Here is a 20,258-nt window from a genome sequence, read left to right as displayed (position 1 = left end):
ATCAGATTTCAGTTTGGAAGAAGAAAAAAAAATAAAAGAACAACTTGGTTAGCAGAACTGTTTGCCAAAATACCATTTCAGTATGACCTTGAATGTATACAATAATGTACGCTATCAAATCAATCCAAACAACTTTAAACGAAAGACTTTATTTAAATATAACGACCGGATCAATGCAGTGTGCAATAGATTTTTGATTTACATGATTTAAATGGAATATAATAAAATATAATTAAATACATTTATACATTTTGGAATACAGATAGATATTTTATCTCATAGCTGACTTGATATTGTGATTTTCTGTTTACAGTAAAAACTATAAGACTGCTATCATTGTATTTAACGTACGTTGTAAAACATGCAATGCAATAAAAAAACGTTCGGCAGATAATAGGGGATTTCCTCGCTATCCACTGATAGAGTGTTAAAACAAACTAGGACAACAAATGGATTTATATATGAGACAATTTAGAGGTAATTATGAAATAAAAAAATATCGGTAACATTTGAAGATATATACGCTATATGATTAAAAATACACTATTTCAATAACGAAACTATAAATTTGGCTTCAGTTATAGAATTAAACATAAAATATTCTTCTTTATCATTTACGTCTATAGAAAATAGAAACTCTTCAATCCGTTGAAAACAGTTTTGTTTTACAATAAACTTTTTTTTTTAAAGAAATGTGTCTGCTTTGATAATAGGATATAAATAATTAAATATAATTTTCATATTTAAAATAACTGATTCTGAAAATTTGCCTGATTATTTTGGAAAAAATAGTCAATGTTTGCTAGCAAAGCGAACATAGCCTTGAATAAATTTTTTAAATGTTTAGTCTTGCAGCTTTATGGAAAATGTATTTGATGACGTTTCCGTTAGAATTCAAATTCTGTTTCATAAGCTTATGTCGTCTCATATAAATCTAATAAATAGTTTACCTAGAAACAAACGCTTTTTATTAGTCATTATGCAAACACAATTAATTTAGAAAAAATACTTCAATTTTTACGCGAAGGTCGATATGCCCGGGTGATTTATTACAAAGCATTTGAATGGTAACCGTGCATCAAATTATACTGCAATATAAAATGTACAAGTTAAATATTGATGCTGCACGTCAAATACGCCCCCAAATGATGTGAACGGTCACATGTAATGTTGACAATTATTTATTACACTTGAATATTCGAAGAACTAAGCAATTGTTCTTAGCATGTGCTCGTTCGTTAAATAAGTTGTAATTTTTTGTGAAAAAGTTAGAACCTTATGCATAAATTCACAAAGTAATATCATGCTTGATATTCTGATTAAATCAATATTTGTCTGTTGCGACAGATTCGCGTTAAATATTAACATAATCAACCTAGCCTAATCTGTCCACAAATGCGCTCCGACTGAGACTTAACACTGCATTAAACTCTTCAAATCAATCCCTTTTTACTTTAAAAATGTAAGTTTACACTTATTCGTGTTGGTTGTTCATTACAGATGTTCTATCTATAATGACTCTTAAAGACATGTAGTCAACAATCGGTTGAAAAATGAATAACGGTAAGTAACGGAACAGCGATGAATTATACCCTATACCTCTCTGGTTACCTGTCTAAATTTGGTTTCCGTCCTTAGACTATAGACTGGCTTATTGACACGTTGTTATTCATTAGGTAAATAAAAAAAATTGAAATAGAATCTGATATTTAAACATGGCACTATCACTCAAGTTAAACCTTTAAGCTCGGTTGCATGTTGGAGATCAGGAAAAGCTATTTTTATTAAAGAAAACAGACACTTGCAACTAGTCCCGCAAGTATTAATACTGGTCTTTGTTTGTTTTTCACCCGATGTTTTCGAATCATCTGCCGATGCCTTGTGCCTTCTCTGCAATCACGCTAAGGTTACGCTATAAAGAAACTAGAAACACTCTAAATTGTGAAGACACTTTTATAGAATGTTTTTTTTAAGAATTGATTAATTAATTAATTAATAAGTTGTTATAATGCTTTACTAAAGGATGATGGAATTTGGCATAATACAGAAAGAAATATAAGACAAATATATACTTATACAATATCTTACTTGTTTAATCAATTATTATAGTGTTACATACAACATTAAGTGTTTTGATACTTTCATTATCAGAAAAATATTACCTGATATCTATTGAAGTTTCGGGATGTAACTTCAAGATAACAAGGTTTAATAAATATTAGTAATAACTAATAAACCGTTAACATATATTTAAATTATAGTTTGGAAAACCCTGAACAATGCATGTAAAATATCGCAATATAAACAATAATTATAATCTGTAATGAAATCATACGAAAATGTTTGCTTATACAGAACAAATGAATGTAGACAATACAACATATCGAATTGGAATGGAACGCTTCAGCTGTTAAATCACCTTTCAATTTTTTTGCCTTTGGTACATTAGCATTCATTGGAAATTATTGGCGATGACCGGCATCAAACAAAATTCTGGGCCAATATTGACAGGTAAACATCAGGCTTATGTTATTATATTTTGCATTTAGAAATTTGTCTTGATTGCAAAAAAAAAACAACACGAAAATACACCACATCGTGTAGGCATTATGACCCATCTGCTTACTACATTGTCAATGTTATTTTTGTACAAACATGAAATAAAACATCCTAGCTTTATTGTCAACTAAAAATCAACAATTTACAATATTGTTAGCCTTATAAGATCATAGAAGTTCATACAATTTGACAATTTGAAGCAAGATTACTGATATTTCGATACAATATATCTATATTCTCTAATTCTGGAAATTCTAAGCATGGAAATGCATTACTGAAACACTTGTAATCACTACATTACGATGTGTCCATACAGGTACAAATGACTGAATAGTTTAAACCTAGGTAATGACTGCGGTGGATGCTTATTCTGTTTTCAATGTACAGAATATTCAAGCTGGATGTTCTAAATTGTAACTACTATAAAATTATTAATATATAACATCATTTTCTATACCTATACATACAAGGTTGCATTTTCTTTCAGAAAAGGCGGTTTGTTAATAATCTTTACTGTACACTTTTGTCAAATCTGTGCAGTTTTACTCTCAATTTTGTATGGGATCATGCAAACTGCAAGTGTACAATGTGTAAATTTCTGTACTTCAAGAAAACCGGCCATTTTTTACATGAAATAGCTTTAACACCCATTAACGAAATGAGAATGTAAATTTAAATAAGCTCTTAAAATTGTCTGTCATTTATATAAGATTACTATGTAAATTTCATATAAAAAACTTTATCAAATCTGTTGTTTGCATGACAATACCCGGTATTCGGAAAAGTGTACCCGGTATATTTTGAAAATCTTGCTTTAAACTGGATGAATGAATATGTTATTTGATGATTTTGAAATAATTATGATTTATATTTTCATTTGTAGGGTCTTGGGTTTGTGTAATAGCTTTTGTGGTAGCGTTAGTGGGAATATACATCACCGATTGGATAAAATGTAAATACTTACATTCACAAAAAAAAAGAGTTAACAAAAATCGTGTTGTCAAAAATAAATCGTACATTTCAGACATATATTATATAATAAATAAATGATGTGTTTGGAGTACATGTATCTTTGTAGATATTCTAATGTTGACTAGATATAAAGGAATATATATTCATACAGTGATTGTCATTCACTTTCTAAAATTGCCTCACATTTATATTTCTCATAATTTATTAAATTTATTACTCTATGTTTTATCCACTTCAGGCGCATTTCTACTTTTGGTTATTGTATCACTTTTTCTTGCATCAGGAGCAAGACAATGGGGTGAGTATTAGATTTTCATTGTAAACAATCGGTTACTTTCTAGTTAAGCATTTGATCAAATTACAATATAACATTTGTGAGTGTTTTATACAAGACTTCCAGGTAGACACTTGGAGATAAACATACTGAAACAATTGTAGTCACTACATTACGATGTGCCAAGACAGGTACGAATAATTCAAACCTAGGTAATAACATGGGTAGATTATTCTACTTTATTCAATATACACAATATTCAAGCAGGATGTTCTAAAATTGTAACCGCTTTATTTCTATCATGTTTAAAGATCCTGTAACTGAATGTTTATGGTTTTGTATCACAAGTATTATGCGCAAATGAAGATATATCAATATCGTTAAAGAGCATTATTGGTAAAAATATTAAGTAATTTACATTTCATGTAGATAAAGAGATGTAATTAGAAATTTATCTTTTTTAAAAGTCTTAGTTAGAAATGAATGCATATATTTAAATGATTACTTGTATTGTTTATGAACATTTGCAGTACATATTTAACATATTCTTGGATGTTTGGAAATTGTTTCAGAAGAATTATTGTATACATATATAAAATTTCACTGTTGTAACATCCATAATTACCACATACATGTACAGGATCTTTAATATCATTTTCTATATCCTATACATAGGCTGTAATCTTTACTCTTAAGGTAGTACACCCCTAATGCACTGTCTCCACTTTGAAGAGTATCCAAATAGGCTAAAATCACTGTAAAGTGTATAGAAGCTGAGGGGGCGTGGGTTCAAACCCCAGAAGGGGCAATTTTTTTTCTTTCTTTTTTTTCTTTTTTACATTTTTTATTAACCTATGGAAGAAAAAAGTGTTTTATTTTAATTATATAATTATTGTAGGTATTTATTTACTAAATAATGCCAAATTTAATAGCAAATATGATACCAGATATTTTCAAAGTTTAATAAAATAAAAACTAAACGGTAAAAGTATTTTATATTTTGCAAGACCAAGCAATATACATTAAAGAAAATTTAGGCAAACTTTGAAAATAGCCCCTCATTTTGGAAAATTTTAGGGATATTTTAAATAAAGCTTTTTACATAGGGAAATGGTCAAATTAGTGTTTAAAGTGGGTGGGGTAGGGTTACATTTTTATACATATTAAAAACATTTCGTTTAAAAACAATCATTTTGCTTGTTTAATTTGTTACCTATATGTCATTGTTTATTTCTTAACAATGAGCAAAAGGAAAACATTTTTCATAATGATGATATTATAGATTATTTAGAGTTTCCTCATTTCTGAAAAAAATCCCTTCTAATGGCAAAGTTTTAGTTCAGAAAAATGTCCATAACTCATAAACCACACGGTAAATTTTGTTTAAATTTTGCATACAGGTGACATTTAAGGCATATAACTGTCCTATGTTGTCAAATTTACAATTCCTTATAGTGCCCATTAGGGGTGTACTACCTTAAATAATCTTTGTTTCAAAAGCCGACATTTTGTATGTATTTTGCTTAATTGCCTGTACAGGTTTACTCATTTTGTGAAAAATCATGCAGACTGATAGTATATATTGTGTCAATTTCTGTACTTGAAGAAAATTCGGGCGTTTTTGTTTTACATGAAATCCCTTTAAAATTAACAAATAATAAGATTTGCTTTACTCCAGCGAATTTAAAAACAGAATGTTACCTCTAAATAAGCCTTTAAATCAATAATTATTGTCATCTATATATGTTCATTTTCTATAAAACTTTATCTGAAGTGTGCGTAACAATATTCGGAAAATTGAACAAGGATTTTTTTTTTGGAAATTGTGTTTGTAAAGGGAAAGTTGAAAATGTTATTTCATAATTTTGAATAAATTTTCTTTTTGTAGAAACTTGCGTCTGGATTATAGCGTTTGTGCTACTTACAGCGGGAATAAACATCACCTGTAATTACCTACCTTCTATTCACAAAAATGAATCTAAACAAAATATGTTTGTATGAGTGCCCCTATTGGCAGCCAATAAGTGATGTGGCCAGGTTATAGTGACTGACTTTTGACCTAGTGATCAAAAATCAATAAAGGTTATCTGCTGGTCATAACTTTTCACTTAGTCATTGTAACCGTAAAGGTTGTATGCAGCAATTTTATGCCAAAGTTATCGTAAATCTTACCAAAATATATATGCATAAATTTTATGAATCACGTAGGCTTCCTTAATTACAGCCAATTTACTATATTACATTCAACCTTGACATGTGTATACCAAAAGCATCTATTGTTTAATAAAATATCAACCGACTTAAGGCAAATACCTTTTTTACGTATAAGGTCAATGTTATTTTGACATCCAACTGTTGACTCTAAAATCCCTTGAGGTCATTTTGTGACAAAAAGCAATGCATTTGTGAAATTCGAAAGTCAATGGTCCATGGGTTATCAAGATATTGATAGGAAACTGTTTTGACATACATGGTCAATTTGACCTAATGTTTGACCCCCGGACTGCAAAATCAAAGGGTCATCTACTGACCAAACCACTGCACCTTCGCCGTTTGAGGGCCAGGGGCCAATTGGTGGTTAAGTGATTGACTGGAAACCTTTGTTACCTACAAAGTCAATAAGACCTATACCCTTGACCCCTTAACCCTAAATTCAGTAGTGGTCACTTATTTGCCTTCGAAGTTTGAGAGGCAACAGCCGATGGCTTGTCAAGTTATTAATCGAAAAGCATTTTTAGCTACAATGTCAATGTGACCTTGACTTGACCACTTGAAAAATTAATAGGGGTCATCTACTTGCCAAGACCAATGAACCTATGAAGTTTTAAGGCCAACAGCCTATGGGTTGTCAAGTTATTGACCAGTAACTGTTATACCTTATACCCCATATCTTTAAATTCAAATGTGGTCATCTGTTTGCCAATATCAATGCACCTACGACGTTTGAGGGCTAACAACTAAAGGGTTGTTAAGGTATTGATCAGAAACCGTTTTTACCTACAATGTGAGTTTGACCTTAACCTTTGATCCATTGACGCCAAAGATTAATGAACATACAACGTTTGAGGGCCAACATTCTATGTTTTGTCAAGTAATTGATCAGAACTTGTTTTACCTACACGGTCAATTTGGCATTGATGCTTAAATCAATGAGAATCATTGTAACCTTCACCTTTGACCTCTTTATCCCAAAATCTATATGGGTCATCTATTTGCCAATACCAATGCAGATATGCAGTTTGAGAGCCAAGGACTCATGAGTTGTCAAGTTAGTGATCAGAAAACGTTTTACCTACAAGGTCAAGATGACCTTGACTTTTGACCTCTTGATTCCAAAATTAATAGGGGTCATTTACTTGCCAAGAGCAATGCACCTACAAATTTAAGGGCCAACAGCCCATGGTTGTAAAGGTATTGATTGTGAACTTAACTCCTTGACCCCCGAAATCAATCCTCTTTTGGCTAATACTATATGAATCTTACACTGGCTGCCGGTACAGACCGGAATATCTAGCTCGAGGGTAACTGTTAACGGTGGTAACGAGGCTCTGCCGAGTTTCCGCTAAACAGTTACCCGAGAGCTAGATATTCCCGTGCGTACCGACAGCCGGTGTTTGGTTCTTTTTCTTGCATAAGATATCAATTGTTTGCAGAACAGAAATTATGAAAACTGATATTCTCATTGCGCACTTTTTTCTTAAAGTAGCGTATGAACTTACAACTTCATTCATAACGGTAAAATGACGTCATCCAAAGACGCAATTCATTCATAAATGGCGCGCGTCAATGACGTCATTTAAAGCACGCGACTTGTCTTACATGGGGTGTGTAAGAAAGAGCTTTCTAGCACCGGTGTAAACGGTAGATAATCCTGTCTGATATGCAAGAACAATGCATCTACCACGTTTGAGGGCCAACCGACCAATGGTTGTCAAGTTAATGATCGGGAACCGTTTTTGCTTTCAAGGTCAATGTGACCTAGAAAAGCATTTTTAGCTACAATGTCAATGTGACCTTGACTTGACCACTTGAAAAATTAATAGGGGTCATCTACTTGCCAAGACCAATGAACCTATGAAGTTTTAAGGCCAACAGCCTATGGGTTGTCAAGTTATTGACCAGTAACTGTTATACCTTCTTAACCTTTGATCCATTGACGCCAAAGATTAATGAACATACAACGTTTGAGGGCCAACATTCTATGTTTTGTCAAGTAATTGATCAGAACTTGTTTTACCTACACGGTCAATTTGGCATTGATGCTTAAATCAATGAGAATCATTGTAACCTTCACCTTTGACCCCTTGACCCAAAAATCATAATGGATCATTAATTGGCCAAGACCAATCCCAATATTAAGTTTGAAGTTCGTAGGCCTAAGCATTCTTTAGTTATTGAGCGGAAATCATTTGGTCTACGGACTGACCGAGCAACCGACACAAATACAAAGGAACACACCACCACTTCTTTGAAGGGAGGTATAAAATTTGTGCCATCAATCAACCTCAAAAATAAATCAAATATATTTTGAAATATATCTATGACAATTCAAGCGTATAAATCAAATATATGACGTGTTTTTAGTATTTCTTTATCCACAAGATATATTTAAACGATGTATTTATATATTAATTCTCATTCACTTTTTAAAAACACATTTATATTTCTTACAACTGATTTATGTAATATCTCATCTGTACATGTCTGTTTCAGGCACGTGTCTACTTTTGGTTTATGTATTACATTTTCTGACATCGAACCAATGGAGTGAGTATAAAAATAATATTTGATAAATTTGTTTATTTTTTAAGCTGTACAAATAATCTTATTACAATATTACATTTGTAAATTATCTTTAAATATGAAAGAAGACCGACAGGAAAGGGCGGTGTTCAATGAACGCAACCCCACACGGCCCAGCATCACCTGAAGACTTCATGTAATTACCTTGGATAAAACCAAATGTTCTACAGGAACCAGTATAAGCTTGATTTATTGCATTAGAAATAATTGTTCGCTTTTGCATAATTATCTACTAAGCGTAATCGTAAAGATAAAGCAACAATTGTATAAACTTCTTTTCCAAACAGCACCCTCAACATGTAGAGCTTAGAACCCTTTCAAACTCAATATTATAGCCTATACTGAATTCACAAACATTTTCTTACAAACAGTATTACACTATGTCGCCCCTTGTATATGTTCTACAGGTTTGTTACCATCAACCTGCGTTTCTTGAATATTCATCAAAATTATACAATACAAAATACAACAATGATTAAAACAATGTTTGAATGTATGTACTTTAAGAAGATTCGGCCGATTTTTACATGAAATCGTAATTAATCAATTAATTAATTAATTAATTATTTGACTTTGTTTTATGTCAGAGAAGAAAATTCCAGCATGTAACCTCTAAATAAGCTCCTTGAATCATCTGTCATTGATATAACATTATTATGTTAATTTCCACTAAACTTTACCATTTCTATTGTTTGCATAACAGTATTCGGAAAATTATACACGGGTAATTTGAACATGTGCTTGTAGAGCGAAGAATGAAATTGTTATTTTATTTCTAAACGAATATGATGTTGTTTTATTATTTGAAGGGTCTTTGATCTGGGTTCCAGCGGTTGTGGCAGCTTTAGCTGTAATATACATCACCTACCGGTTAACAGGTAAATACATACCTTCACAAAATTATAAATTAAAAATCGTATCAGTTACTAACCTTTGCTGTAAAATTTCGCATTTGCTGAAGAAACAGCAATCCTGAATGGCTGGACCCTGAGTTGTAAATAAAATAGAATTCATAACGTTCTTCACACTTATAGCCCTTTTTGTTAAACAGGTTGCTATTTTTTGCACAACTTTGTAGCCAAATAATTGTTTTAATTGTTGCTTACATGTATAAAAAAGAACCTATGTTTCGTCATTAGTGAACATTTGCAAAAGTACTTGCATAGTTATTTGGATACTGTCGAAGCACACGTGAGCATTTTCTGCTTATCTATCAAGAAAGGGGATTCAATCAAGCAGACCCTCATTCAAATCGGTTTGGGAATGGTATGAGCTGTTTAAGGCCGACGGCATGGTTTATATCTTCAGTCGAAATAAATCCACATTTGAATTTGTTAACCCAAAGAATAACTTACTGACGCATCATTTGGTCTTTATACGTACCATATTACATATAAAAGGCCTGTACATCATTTGCCTATTTTTTATATAAATCTGTAATTCAATGACATAATCTGATTTTATACCAATCATTTTCATATTACACTTTAAACATAGCTAAATAGAATAAGTTGTAATGAATATGGTATCAAGGTAAAGCTATCATATATGTGTACCTAGTTACCTGCAATTCCTCATGTTTGTTTTTCGCAATAAAAAAGCAAAATTACCTTCTAGATTCATTCATAATTGAAAAATTAAATAAATATTAAAGAAAAAACAAAAAAAAAAACAAAAAAAAAAAACGTTAAATATCCCAGATTTAGTTTCAACTACATGTACTATCCTTCCAAGTCCAAGTTCATAATGAAATTCATATAAAAACGGCGCCCACAAATAAAAAAAATATGATAGGAATAAATGCTCCAAATAAAACAACAACTGTATAAACTTCATTTCAAAACAGCACTCCCACCATGTCCGGCTTAGGGTCCTTTCAAACTCAAACTTAATTAGCTAATACTCAAATCAGGTAATGACCAACAAACAGCACAGCTATATCACGCTTTACCGCCCCTTTGAGCATGTTCTTCTGATTTATGACCATCAACCCAATCTTTTTAACATTCAGCATAATTAATGTAAATATTTTAAAGAAAGAGTCCTGATATTTCGATACAATACAGCTAGATTTTCTAATTCTGAGTTTGTTGATATTCGTGAGGCTCATGCAGGTTTATACCATACTGAAAACATTATCATCAGTACATTACGATGAGTCCGGATAATTTAACCCAACACATTTCTTGGTGGATTATTATTCTATTTTCAATGTGCACAATGTCAATATTCCAGCAGGATGTTCGGAAATTTTAACCACTATATTTTGTCAATATTTGATATCATTTTCTATACTCTTTACATATATACATAAAAAGGTTTCAATTTCCCTCACATAGGCTGGTTTGGTATTAATCTTCACTCTAAGATAATCTTTCTTTCAAAATGCAACATTTTGTCAGTTCTGTGCTATATGTACTACCTTTCTACTTATTCTCATTTGTTTTATAGGATCATGCAGACTGCAAGTGTACAATGTGTAATGCTCCGAACAATAAGAAAATTCAGCCGTTATCTTCTAACATCTAATTTAAATGTGTTTTCCGTCAGAGAAAACAAAAGCAGAATGCTCCCTCTAAATAAGCTCTCAAAATCATATGTCATTTAAATAATAATTATCATTATGATAATTTCCAATAAAAATTTATCATATATATTGATTGCATAACAGTATTCGGGAAACTTTACCCGGATTATTTGAACATTTGAAGAGAAAAATAAAATTGTAAATGAATATGATTTAGTTTCTTATTTGTAGGGTCTTGGATCTGGGTAACAGCTGTCGCGGCAGCTTTAGCTGGCATATACATCTCCTACCGGTTATTAGGTAAATACTCACCTTCACAAAAATGAATTTAAAAAATCGTATCAGTTACTCACCTTTTCAAAAATAATTCAAATATATTTTAGGATATATTCATGACATGTTAGGCATATATTAAATACATGGCGTGTTTGAAGTATTTCTGTACTCTAATGTCGACTAGATGAATATTAATGATAGATACATTAATTCTCATTCACTTTATGAAAATTGTTCTCACAATTATACTATTTTATTACCATTTTACATTTGTAAGTATTATGTTAAAGTCTTCTAGGTAGATACTTCGATTAAAACCAAATGTTCTTATGAAACTAGTTTGTGTTTGAATTGTTGAAAGAAAAATAATCTTTCGCCGTTAAAGTAAATATCAAACAAGTAGCCGGTGTCGCCCAATATAAAGAATGTTCAAATAAGAATCCATCTTAGTCTCCAGATACATACATATGTACAGGTGTACTAATTTTAACTCAAGATCATGCAGATTGCAATTGTACAATGTGTAATGTTCTGAACATTTCTGAAAATTCTGCCGCATTTTAAATGAAATTGCTTTGACACCTTTTCAATTTGTTTACTCCAGAGAAAACAAGACAAGAATGTTTCCTCAAAATAAGCACAATAAACAATTTATCAGTTATAAATGTATATTTCCTAGAAACAATTATCAACTCTGGTGCTTGCATAACAATGTTCGGAAAATATAACTACCCGGATTGTTTTGAAAATTATGCTTGTAAAGAGAAGAATGAAAATGTTATTTCATTATTCTAAATAAATATGATTTCGTTTGTTTTTTATTTGTAGGGTCTTGGAGTCGGGTAATATCGTCTGCGGTAGCTTTAGTGGAAATATGCAACAACAACTTGGAAAGATGTAAAAACTTACCATCACAAAAACTAATTTTAAAAAAATCATGTCAATAAGTACCCTTCTCGAAAGTTAATTGAATATATTTTGAAATGAATTATAACATTTAAGATTAGTTTTCAATATATGGCGTGTTATAAATATTTATGTATTTTCATGTCGACTATATATATTCAAATTATGTATTTATACATTAAATCTCATTCACGTTTTTGGAATATTTTCACATTTATATTAATCTATTTACCTTATTACATTTATGAGTAATATGTTGAAGACTTCTAGGTAGAGACAAATGTTATATAGATGGTTCTAGTTTATGCGCGGGTAATTGAATTAAAACACTTTTTTTGCTGTTGAAGTATAATCATAAAAGAACTGGTGCCGAGAATTGCGAATGGTGTTCAAATACAAATCAATCGTAGCTTGTAAAATGTGTTCACTGATTTTTTAATTAGTTCCCAAATAGTATTCACCTCTAACATATATCGGTTTCTGTCTCTGTATCCAGTCTTTCTAGGCATTCTATAGTCTAAAAGGTGTTTTATGAAAACGTTTGTTAGCGCTGATCAAATTTTCGATCGACCTGGAAGGGGAGTTTAGCTTTGAAACATAAGAAAAACAACAGGGACCAGGGCCAGGTTAAAGACGAGAATCGCAAAGCATGACGGTTTTTTCTTTTCAAGAAAGTCTTGCAGCAATCTGACATTGGCCAGACCTTTGACGGCTTTTCGCTTTTAAAAGTTTTTGTTTTTGAAGAACTTAAAACTGTGTTGTAAAGTTTTGCATTTTAGATTTGACTTTAGAAACATCAACCTGAATGGCAGGACCCTGAGTACTAAATGCCTTTACACGTATTATCTTCTTCAAACTGCCCCTCCGTTTTGAAAAAAAAAACTTTTAGCAAAACAAATATTGTGTTGGTTTTTTTCGTTTAGGCGCAATTAAATGAAACCATAATCCGTCATCAGTGTTGACATTTTGAAAAGAGTTGTAATAGATGTGTAATGTAAAACTGTCATGTATATCTAGCCGACTATCTTCGTTTAGTCATGTTTGTTTTTCGCATTAGTGAACAAAATAACTTTCTAGATACATTCATATTCACATCCCAGCTTCAGTTTCAACTAAAATGCAAAAATGCCACCGACAGAATGGTTATCCTTGCAAGACCCAGACAAAGTACAAATGAATTCGTATCCAAGAAACGCCCGATTTAAACGACAAATAAAATCTTTTATATAAGCGGAAAAAATTGTCAAAAATAAAACAACTGTATATACTTCTTTTCCAAACAGCACCCTAACCATGTCCAGCTTAGAAACTCAATGTAGCTTATACCACGAGGGAGAATCATGCCGTTCGTTACCCAAACAAACAAAATGTACGCAATATTCCAGCAAGAATGTCTGAAATTTTAACCACTATTTTTAGCAATTTTAAATATCATTTTCTATACCCTATGCATAAAGGGTTACATTTTCTTACAGTTAAGTTCGTTTGGCAGTAATCTTTTCTCTAAAATAATCTTTCTTGTCGACATTTTGTCAGTTTTTTTGTTGTTTTTTGTTTTTGCTTTACTACCTGTACATATTTACCCTAAATTGTTATGAGATCATACAGACTGCAAATGTATGTTGTGTTAATTTCTGTTCTGTAAGACAATTCGGTTGTTATTTACATGACATCGCTTTAACATCTATTAAATTTGTTTTACTTCAGAGCAATCAGAAAGCAGAAGGTAACCTCTAAAAAAACTCTTAAAATATATGTATATTCCCTATAAAACTTTATCGTATATGCTGTTTGCATAACAATATTCAGAAAAGTGTACCCGGACTAGTTTGAAAATTGTGTTTGTAAAGGCAAAGATTAAAAAACAAATTGATTTTTTTTTATTTGTAGGGTCTTGGATTTTGATTATAGCGTTTGCGGGAGCTTTTAGTAGGAATACACCTCATCTCCTGGAGAATATGTAAATATTTACCTTTTTGTTTTCAAAAATCGTATAAATAACTAACTTTCTCAAAAATTTATGAAATATATTTTGAAATATATTTCTAAACTAATATTACATCTGAAGTTTTTCTGTATTCCCAAGATAGATGTTCGACAAAGAATTTTTTTCAAAAATTTTTATTTTTTATTAGTTTTTTCTTTCCCGGGGCCCAAATTTGGGAAAAAATTCCCCCCAACTTTTTTGGTTTTTCCTTAAAAATTTTTTTTACTTTTAAATTTTAAAATTTGGTCCTAATTTTCCCCGGGGGGAATTTTTTTTTTTTATTTGAAAACCCCGTGGGGCCCTAAAAGGGCCAGGGCCCTAAACCAAAAAAATTTAAAACCCAAAATTGGGTAACCCCACTTAACATTAAAAAAATAAATTTTCGGTTTAATTTTATAAAAGGGTTAAAAAAATCAAAAACCTAGGAAAGGGGGATTTGGGGTTTTTTTAAAATTCTTTTTTTTTCAAATGTACAAAATTTTTTTTTCAAGAAGGGTTTTTGAAATTTTTTTCCCAAACCCATTTTTTTTTAATAATTTTTTAAAATTTTTTATTTATAATCCCTAGGAAACCAAAGGGTTTTAAAATTTTCCCTTTCCAAATAACCTGGTTTGGCAGAATTTTTTAATTTTTTAAGAAAAATCTTTTTTTTTTTAAAATCTAAATAAATTTTGCCCATTTTTTTGGAAACAAAATTTTTAAAAGGTTTTTCCCCCCCCACCAGAAAAGGGGGGGGGAAAGGGTTCCGCGATAAAAACCCCTTTTCCCTGGGGGCCCCCAAATTTTAAACGAAAAGCCCCCCCCCCCCCCAAAAAAATTAAAATTTCAATGGGGAAAAGGGAAAACCCAAAACCCTTCTTAGGGGTTTCCGGGCCCAAAACCTCCCAAGGGGAAATTTTTTTTTGGAATTTTTCCTGTTTTTTAAGAATTCCCCCCCCATTTTTTCCCAGGGAAATTTTGACAAAAATCCTTTTTAAATTTTAAAATTTTTAATTTTCAGAAAAAATAAAAAAAGTTTTTTACCTTTTTAATTTAACCCTTCCCAAAAATTTAAACCCTGTCATTTTAACAGGAATTTGTAAAGAAATTTTCCCCAAAGATAACGTTTTTAAATATCTTTTGGGTTTTCGCAAAAAACCAGAAACCCCGGGGTTTATTTTTAAAAAAATGGGGCTTTTAAAGGGAAAAAGGAAATTAAAAAACGTTTTTTTAAAAAATTTTTAAAAAAAATTTTTTAAAATTTTTTTTTTTTTTAATTTGTGGGGCCCCTTGGAATTTTTGGGGTTTTAAAATTTTAAAATTGGGCCCTGTTTAAAATTGTTTAAAACATAACAATTTCTGGAAAAAATTTGGTTAAACCCTTTTCCTTCCCCAAAAATTTAAATTTTTAAAAAAATCAAATTTCAAAATTTAAAAACCCTTTAAATTAAAATTTATAAATAAAAATATTTTTTTAAAAATATATTCATGACTTTTCCGGCATATATTAAATATATGGCGTGTTTGTAATACTTCTGTATTCTCGTGTCAACTAACTTTATTTACATGATGTATACATTATTCTCATTCACTATTTACAAAATAGTCTCACATTTATATTTCTAATAACTGATTCATGTTTTATGTCAGCTGTAAACGTCTACTTCAGGGACGTGTCTATTTTTGCTTTTTGTGTCAGGTTTTTTTTTTTGCATCAATATCAAAACATTAGATTTACATTTTATAACATTTGTTATTATTTAGTTTAGCAATTAATATTATAACAATATTACATTTGTAAGTAATAATGTAAATTCTTTTAGGTAGAAAATCAAAACAATATATTTTTTATAATTTTTCCAATCATATTTGTTCTGATACATACGTAATAGGAGTAATTCAGAACACAAGACTAGATGTACCAATAATGTACGTATTTGGATGCTACATTCCTTGTACAAAACAATGTAACAACAATGCATGGATGTTTTTTTTTATTTTGCATTCATAACAAGATCAAACATATGTTTTGTAAAATCAATGCGTCTGGCACCTTCGGGTCAATTGGCTCTAAAAGTAATTAATTTTTTATATTGATGCTTATTTATATATGTTTTGTTGTTTGGAGTTGTAATAATCAAATAGACTCACAAAATAGTGAAATAACATATGTATACTCTACAAAATGTAAATGTATTCATTGGGATGCTGGCTATGTTAATTATTGCGCATACGCAAAATGGATATATCATTAACAAGCTAATACCTGATAAAACAATTGTTTACAGTGGGTAAGGTCATAAAACTTTGCTTTTTATTAAGAAAATGTTTGTCTACATTCTTGACCAATGTTATCATTCTAAAAAAAATGTGCAACAACGGTGCGTGCTTGCTTAATTGTTTTATTCCTTGTTATGTTTTCCTCTCCGATAATGTTAAACCTGTCTGTGCAGACTTTATGCAAGAATGTAGGGTAACACTTCAATATTCACCTTTTATATCTAAATATACAAAAATGGGGTAATGTGTATGTTTGTTGTACTTAAAATACTACTTTGTAGATATAAATTTTATTCTTCTTAATCAAAAATGCATTTCGATTATGTTTAGAATAGCTAAATATGTTAATGGTCTTTGCATTTATGTGCTATTTATGTTTATGTAGTCTAAGAGATTAAACTGTAATAAAAAATAAACTGAAATTATATATAATATATATATAATTATAAGGTATGTTTATGTTTTTTGTATTTATGTTAATGTTCTGTACAAAATGAAACTGAAATAAAGAAATTAACTTAAAGTATTTCCAGGATATTAAATAATTTGTCCGTTTTTTTTTTACCAGTACCTGATTGAATACAAAAAAAACATCATTGATAATCTAAACCTTCACATGATGGGCTTGCAAAGTACTAGAATAAGTTTATGATATTTTCTACTCTTAAATCTCTTCCTTGGACTTTTCTAACAACCAAATTATGTTGAGCCCCGTCTTGAAAAAAACTATTTTGACGTGTCAGAGCAAAACACCGAGTTATGGTATCAAATATTTCAAGACTGCTTTCAAAGATTTATTTTCGAAAGTTAATATTTCTTCTTTGAAAGTTAATATTTCTTCTTGTTATAAAAAGAGTCGAGTTTAATCATACCGCTAGTTTTATACCTGCAGTTATAAAACTCGGAAAAACGTGCATTAAATATCCGTGATGGCTCATAAATGCTTTTATTTCTTATTTCTCAAAAACATTTTAACTTTGGTGTACTTTTATAATATACAAAAAAATACTCATTGGCCAATTAATGGAACGTTCTTTTTCATCTATTGCTTGTTGGCAATACGTACATAGAAAGGTACAAATTATTCTGTCAGCAGTTTCTAGATCAGGCTCAATATCACGTTTATCTGTTTCTTGATGTTTAAATAACAACATTTCTTCAGTACAAAACAATGGGTTACTTTGGAAAAAGTCATATTAAGTCTTAAAGTACGAGGGCTTCTCGATTTATTCTTAACAATTAAAAAACATTACTTCTTTATCAAAGCACATAAAAATTTATATAAATGTAAAAACGACTTATTTTCACTTTCAAGATAAGGGACATGAATGTAAATTTAAAGGAACTTAAAGTGTTTTCTTTTTTGTTTGTTTATTTTTACATGACGGGGCTTGAAATAATATTTCGAGACTATTATTCCATTTTATGTAGGTCTATTCCAATAATTTGTATCATTCGCTCACTCCGTTTTTCCAGAATAATAATTATTCTTAATGTGAAAATGTTAAATTATTTAAAAAATGTTGAGTTATATAAAATGTCTTAATTCATAAAATAAAAAAATAGTAAAATGCACCATTTCCTCGAGCCAACCGTAAAAACACAATTCGTCTGATTCCGTAGCAGATCCGTTTTTACATTAGTTTGGCGGGACTTCTTTACAGCAAAATAATACCCAATACCCAAACCCAAGCAAAATGTCCGAGAATTTTCCGCGTGTTATCACGTGTAGATTTTGACGTGTAGGTAAACGACAGGGTGGCTCAAAGTTGACGTCCGTCGGCGTGGCTCAAGTACTACATAACGTTGTTGTTCAACGTTCCTTGAAAACTTTTTGGTTCAATATCTATAATTAAATAATATTTGAGATATATATCCGTTTTGAGTCAACGTATCACGTGTTGTGTTTTGTACTTTCGCGTGTATCCCAGGTATTAGCAATAAAACAATTCTGCGAACTAATTATGTTCCCCTTGTACATTCACGGCTATAAAACACGTAAATATTAAGTTCTCATTACGCGTCAACTCAACAACAAAAAGAGAGAAAAAAAAAGAATAAAGTAACAATGTAAAAATAAAAAGGCAAAAGCAACGTTCACAGGACGCGGCCCCCGACACACTTAAAAACAAACTGGAGCGGACATAAGGGTGAAAGGAGTGAGACATGTAATGTGAAATAATATCAAACGTCATGTGATTCCAAGATATGTAATGATTTCATTTTTCTGTTAAGACAATTTGCTTCAGCATTGCATTTTTAAAAGCAAGGAGTACAATTTCATGGTTAGGTTTACCTTTTATTAGAATTGGACTAATAACAGAATTAAGGGATCCATTTTTTCCATGCAATAAGTATCAGTTTTTTACATAATAAAATCAAAATATTATAAAAAAAATATAGATTAAACTATGCAATTACTTGTAAATACTTGAAAAAAAAAGATATTAAAGAAATTAATGAAAATGTTTTTATTACATCTGTTACAGTATAAAACATATATGTATCTGTATTATGAAGTGAACCCTGATGTACTTTTAATAGTCCCCAATCACACACGACCGTGCTGCACAATCACTTAACATGTGCATTGACTTGTACACTGATCGCGCTAGAAAATATCGCTTTTTGTGACATTCTCCGATATGACTAAATTACGCACACCGAGCACTCCGGACCTCGCGAGATTGTCTTGTTTTAGCGATATAAATATCGTCGAAAGTTAATAATAACACTGCCTTGGTATTAGTTTTTGCTGCAAAGAATATCAAGTATATATTTAAATAATCAAATTTTTGCTACCAAAAATATAAGAAAATTATGTAATCTTTCTTTAATTTTCTCATAATATATAAATACTCAAACAAAAAGACTAATTTTAATTTAAAACATCATGAATTGGATAAATCGAAAACATATATAACTTGTCTCTTAAATAAGATTTCTTTTTATAAAACTAAGCGTAGTTGCATTAACACTATAATTAGAATACAAGAACATGTAACAATACCATGAGTGCACGGTTCTGCCCCCTTGGGGGTCAGATTTCAGTTTGGTAAAAAAGAAGAAAACAACATTGTCTTTAGTAAATGTCATAAATACTGATATACTATTGACATAACCTTATACAAATGCTGCCTAATTGTTTGATATATATTTTGGGCCGGAGGCCTTTGATTATGAAATAAAAGAGTTGAGTTGAGGTGAGTAATACTGTTTGCCAAAATACTATTTCAGTATGAAATTGAATTTATACAATAAAACACGAATGTACGCTATCAAATAAAGCCAAAACAACTTTAAAAACTAGGTCAATGTGTCTTAAATTCACAAAATGAAATAGTTTTTTTAATAAAAAAAGTTGAAATTTGAAAGGAGTATAATGAAAATATAATTTAACGGTATGTTTAGAAATACAGTGCATGATATTATATCTCTAAGCTGACTTGATATTGTGATTTATGTTTTATCATATAATAAAGTAATAAGACCACTATCATTGTATTTAACCTACGTTGTAAAAAACCAATCCAACCAAAAACGTTCGGCAGATAATAAGGGGTTTCCCCGCAAAATACTGATAAAATGTTGAACTGATAAAATAACAAACTAAAAGGACATAAGATGGATTAATCAAACAATCTAAAGGTATTTATGTTTATGAAATGAAATATATCGAATAATTATCGTTAATT

The 20,258-nt window shown here is 30.5% G+C and overlaps 1 protein-coding gene across 1 annotated transcript; it reads left to right on the top strand.

Moving 5' to 3' along the window:
* Positions 1–1,477: 1,477 nt before the first annotated feature.
* LOC132739847 (uncharacterized) lies at positions 1,478–14,281 on the top strand. Its single transcript, XM_060727661.1, has 10 exons — positions 1,478–1,563; positions 2,356–2,511; positions 3,443–3,511; positions 3,770–3,829; positions 5,694–5,750; positions 8,519–8,572; positions 9,418–9,486; positions 11,367–11,435; positions 12,240–12,308; positions 14,208–14,281. Exons 2-10 carry the CDS (start codon positions 2,472–2,474, stop codon positions 14,279–14,281), a joined length of 561 nt encoding a protein of 186 aa, XP_060583644.1. The 5' UTR covers positions 1,478–1,563; positions 2,356–2,471.
* Positions 14,282–20,258: the final 5,977 nt, after the last annotated feature.

The sequence above is a fragment of the Ruditapes philippinarum genome, unplaced genomic scaffold, assembly GCF_026571515.1.
Source record: "Ruditapes philippinarum isolate M1 unplaced genomic scaffold, ASM2657151v2 ctg5816_1_1_1_1, whole genome shotgun sequence".
Lineage (NCBI taxonomy): Eukaryota > Metazoa > Mollusca > Bivalvia > Venerida > Veneridae > Ruditapes > Ruditapes philippinarum.
Note: the sequence above shows the minus strand (reverse complement) of the source record. Positions and strands in the feature narration are given on the sequence as shown.

Excerpts from the sequence above, each read along its gene's own strand:
- LOC132739847 (XM_060727661.1), top strand. The coding sequence starts at position 2,472 with ATGACCGGCATCAAACAAAATTCTGGGCCAATATTGACAG. Across the intron at positions 3,512-3,769 it reads CATCACCGATTGGATAAAAT|GCGCATTTCTACTTTTGGTT; the intron begins GTAAATACTTAC and ends TATCCACTTCAG. Across the intron at positions 12,309-14,207 it reads CAACAACAACTTGGAAAGAT|GGTCTTGGATTTTGATTATA; the intron begins GTAAAAACTTAC and ends TTTTATTTGTAG.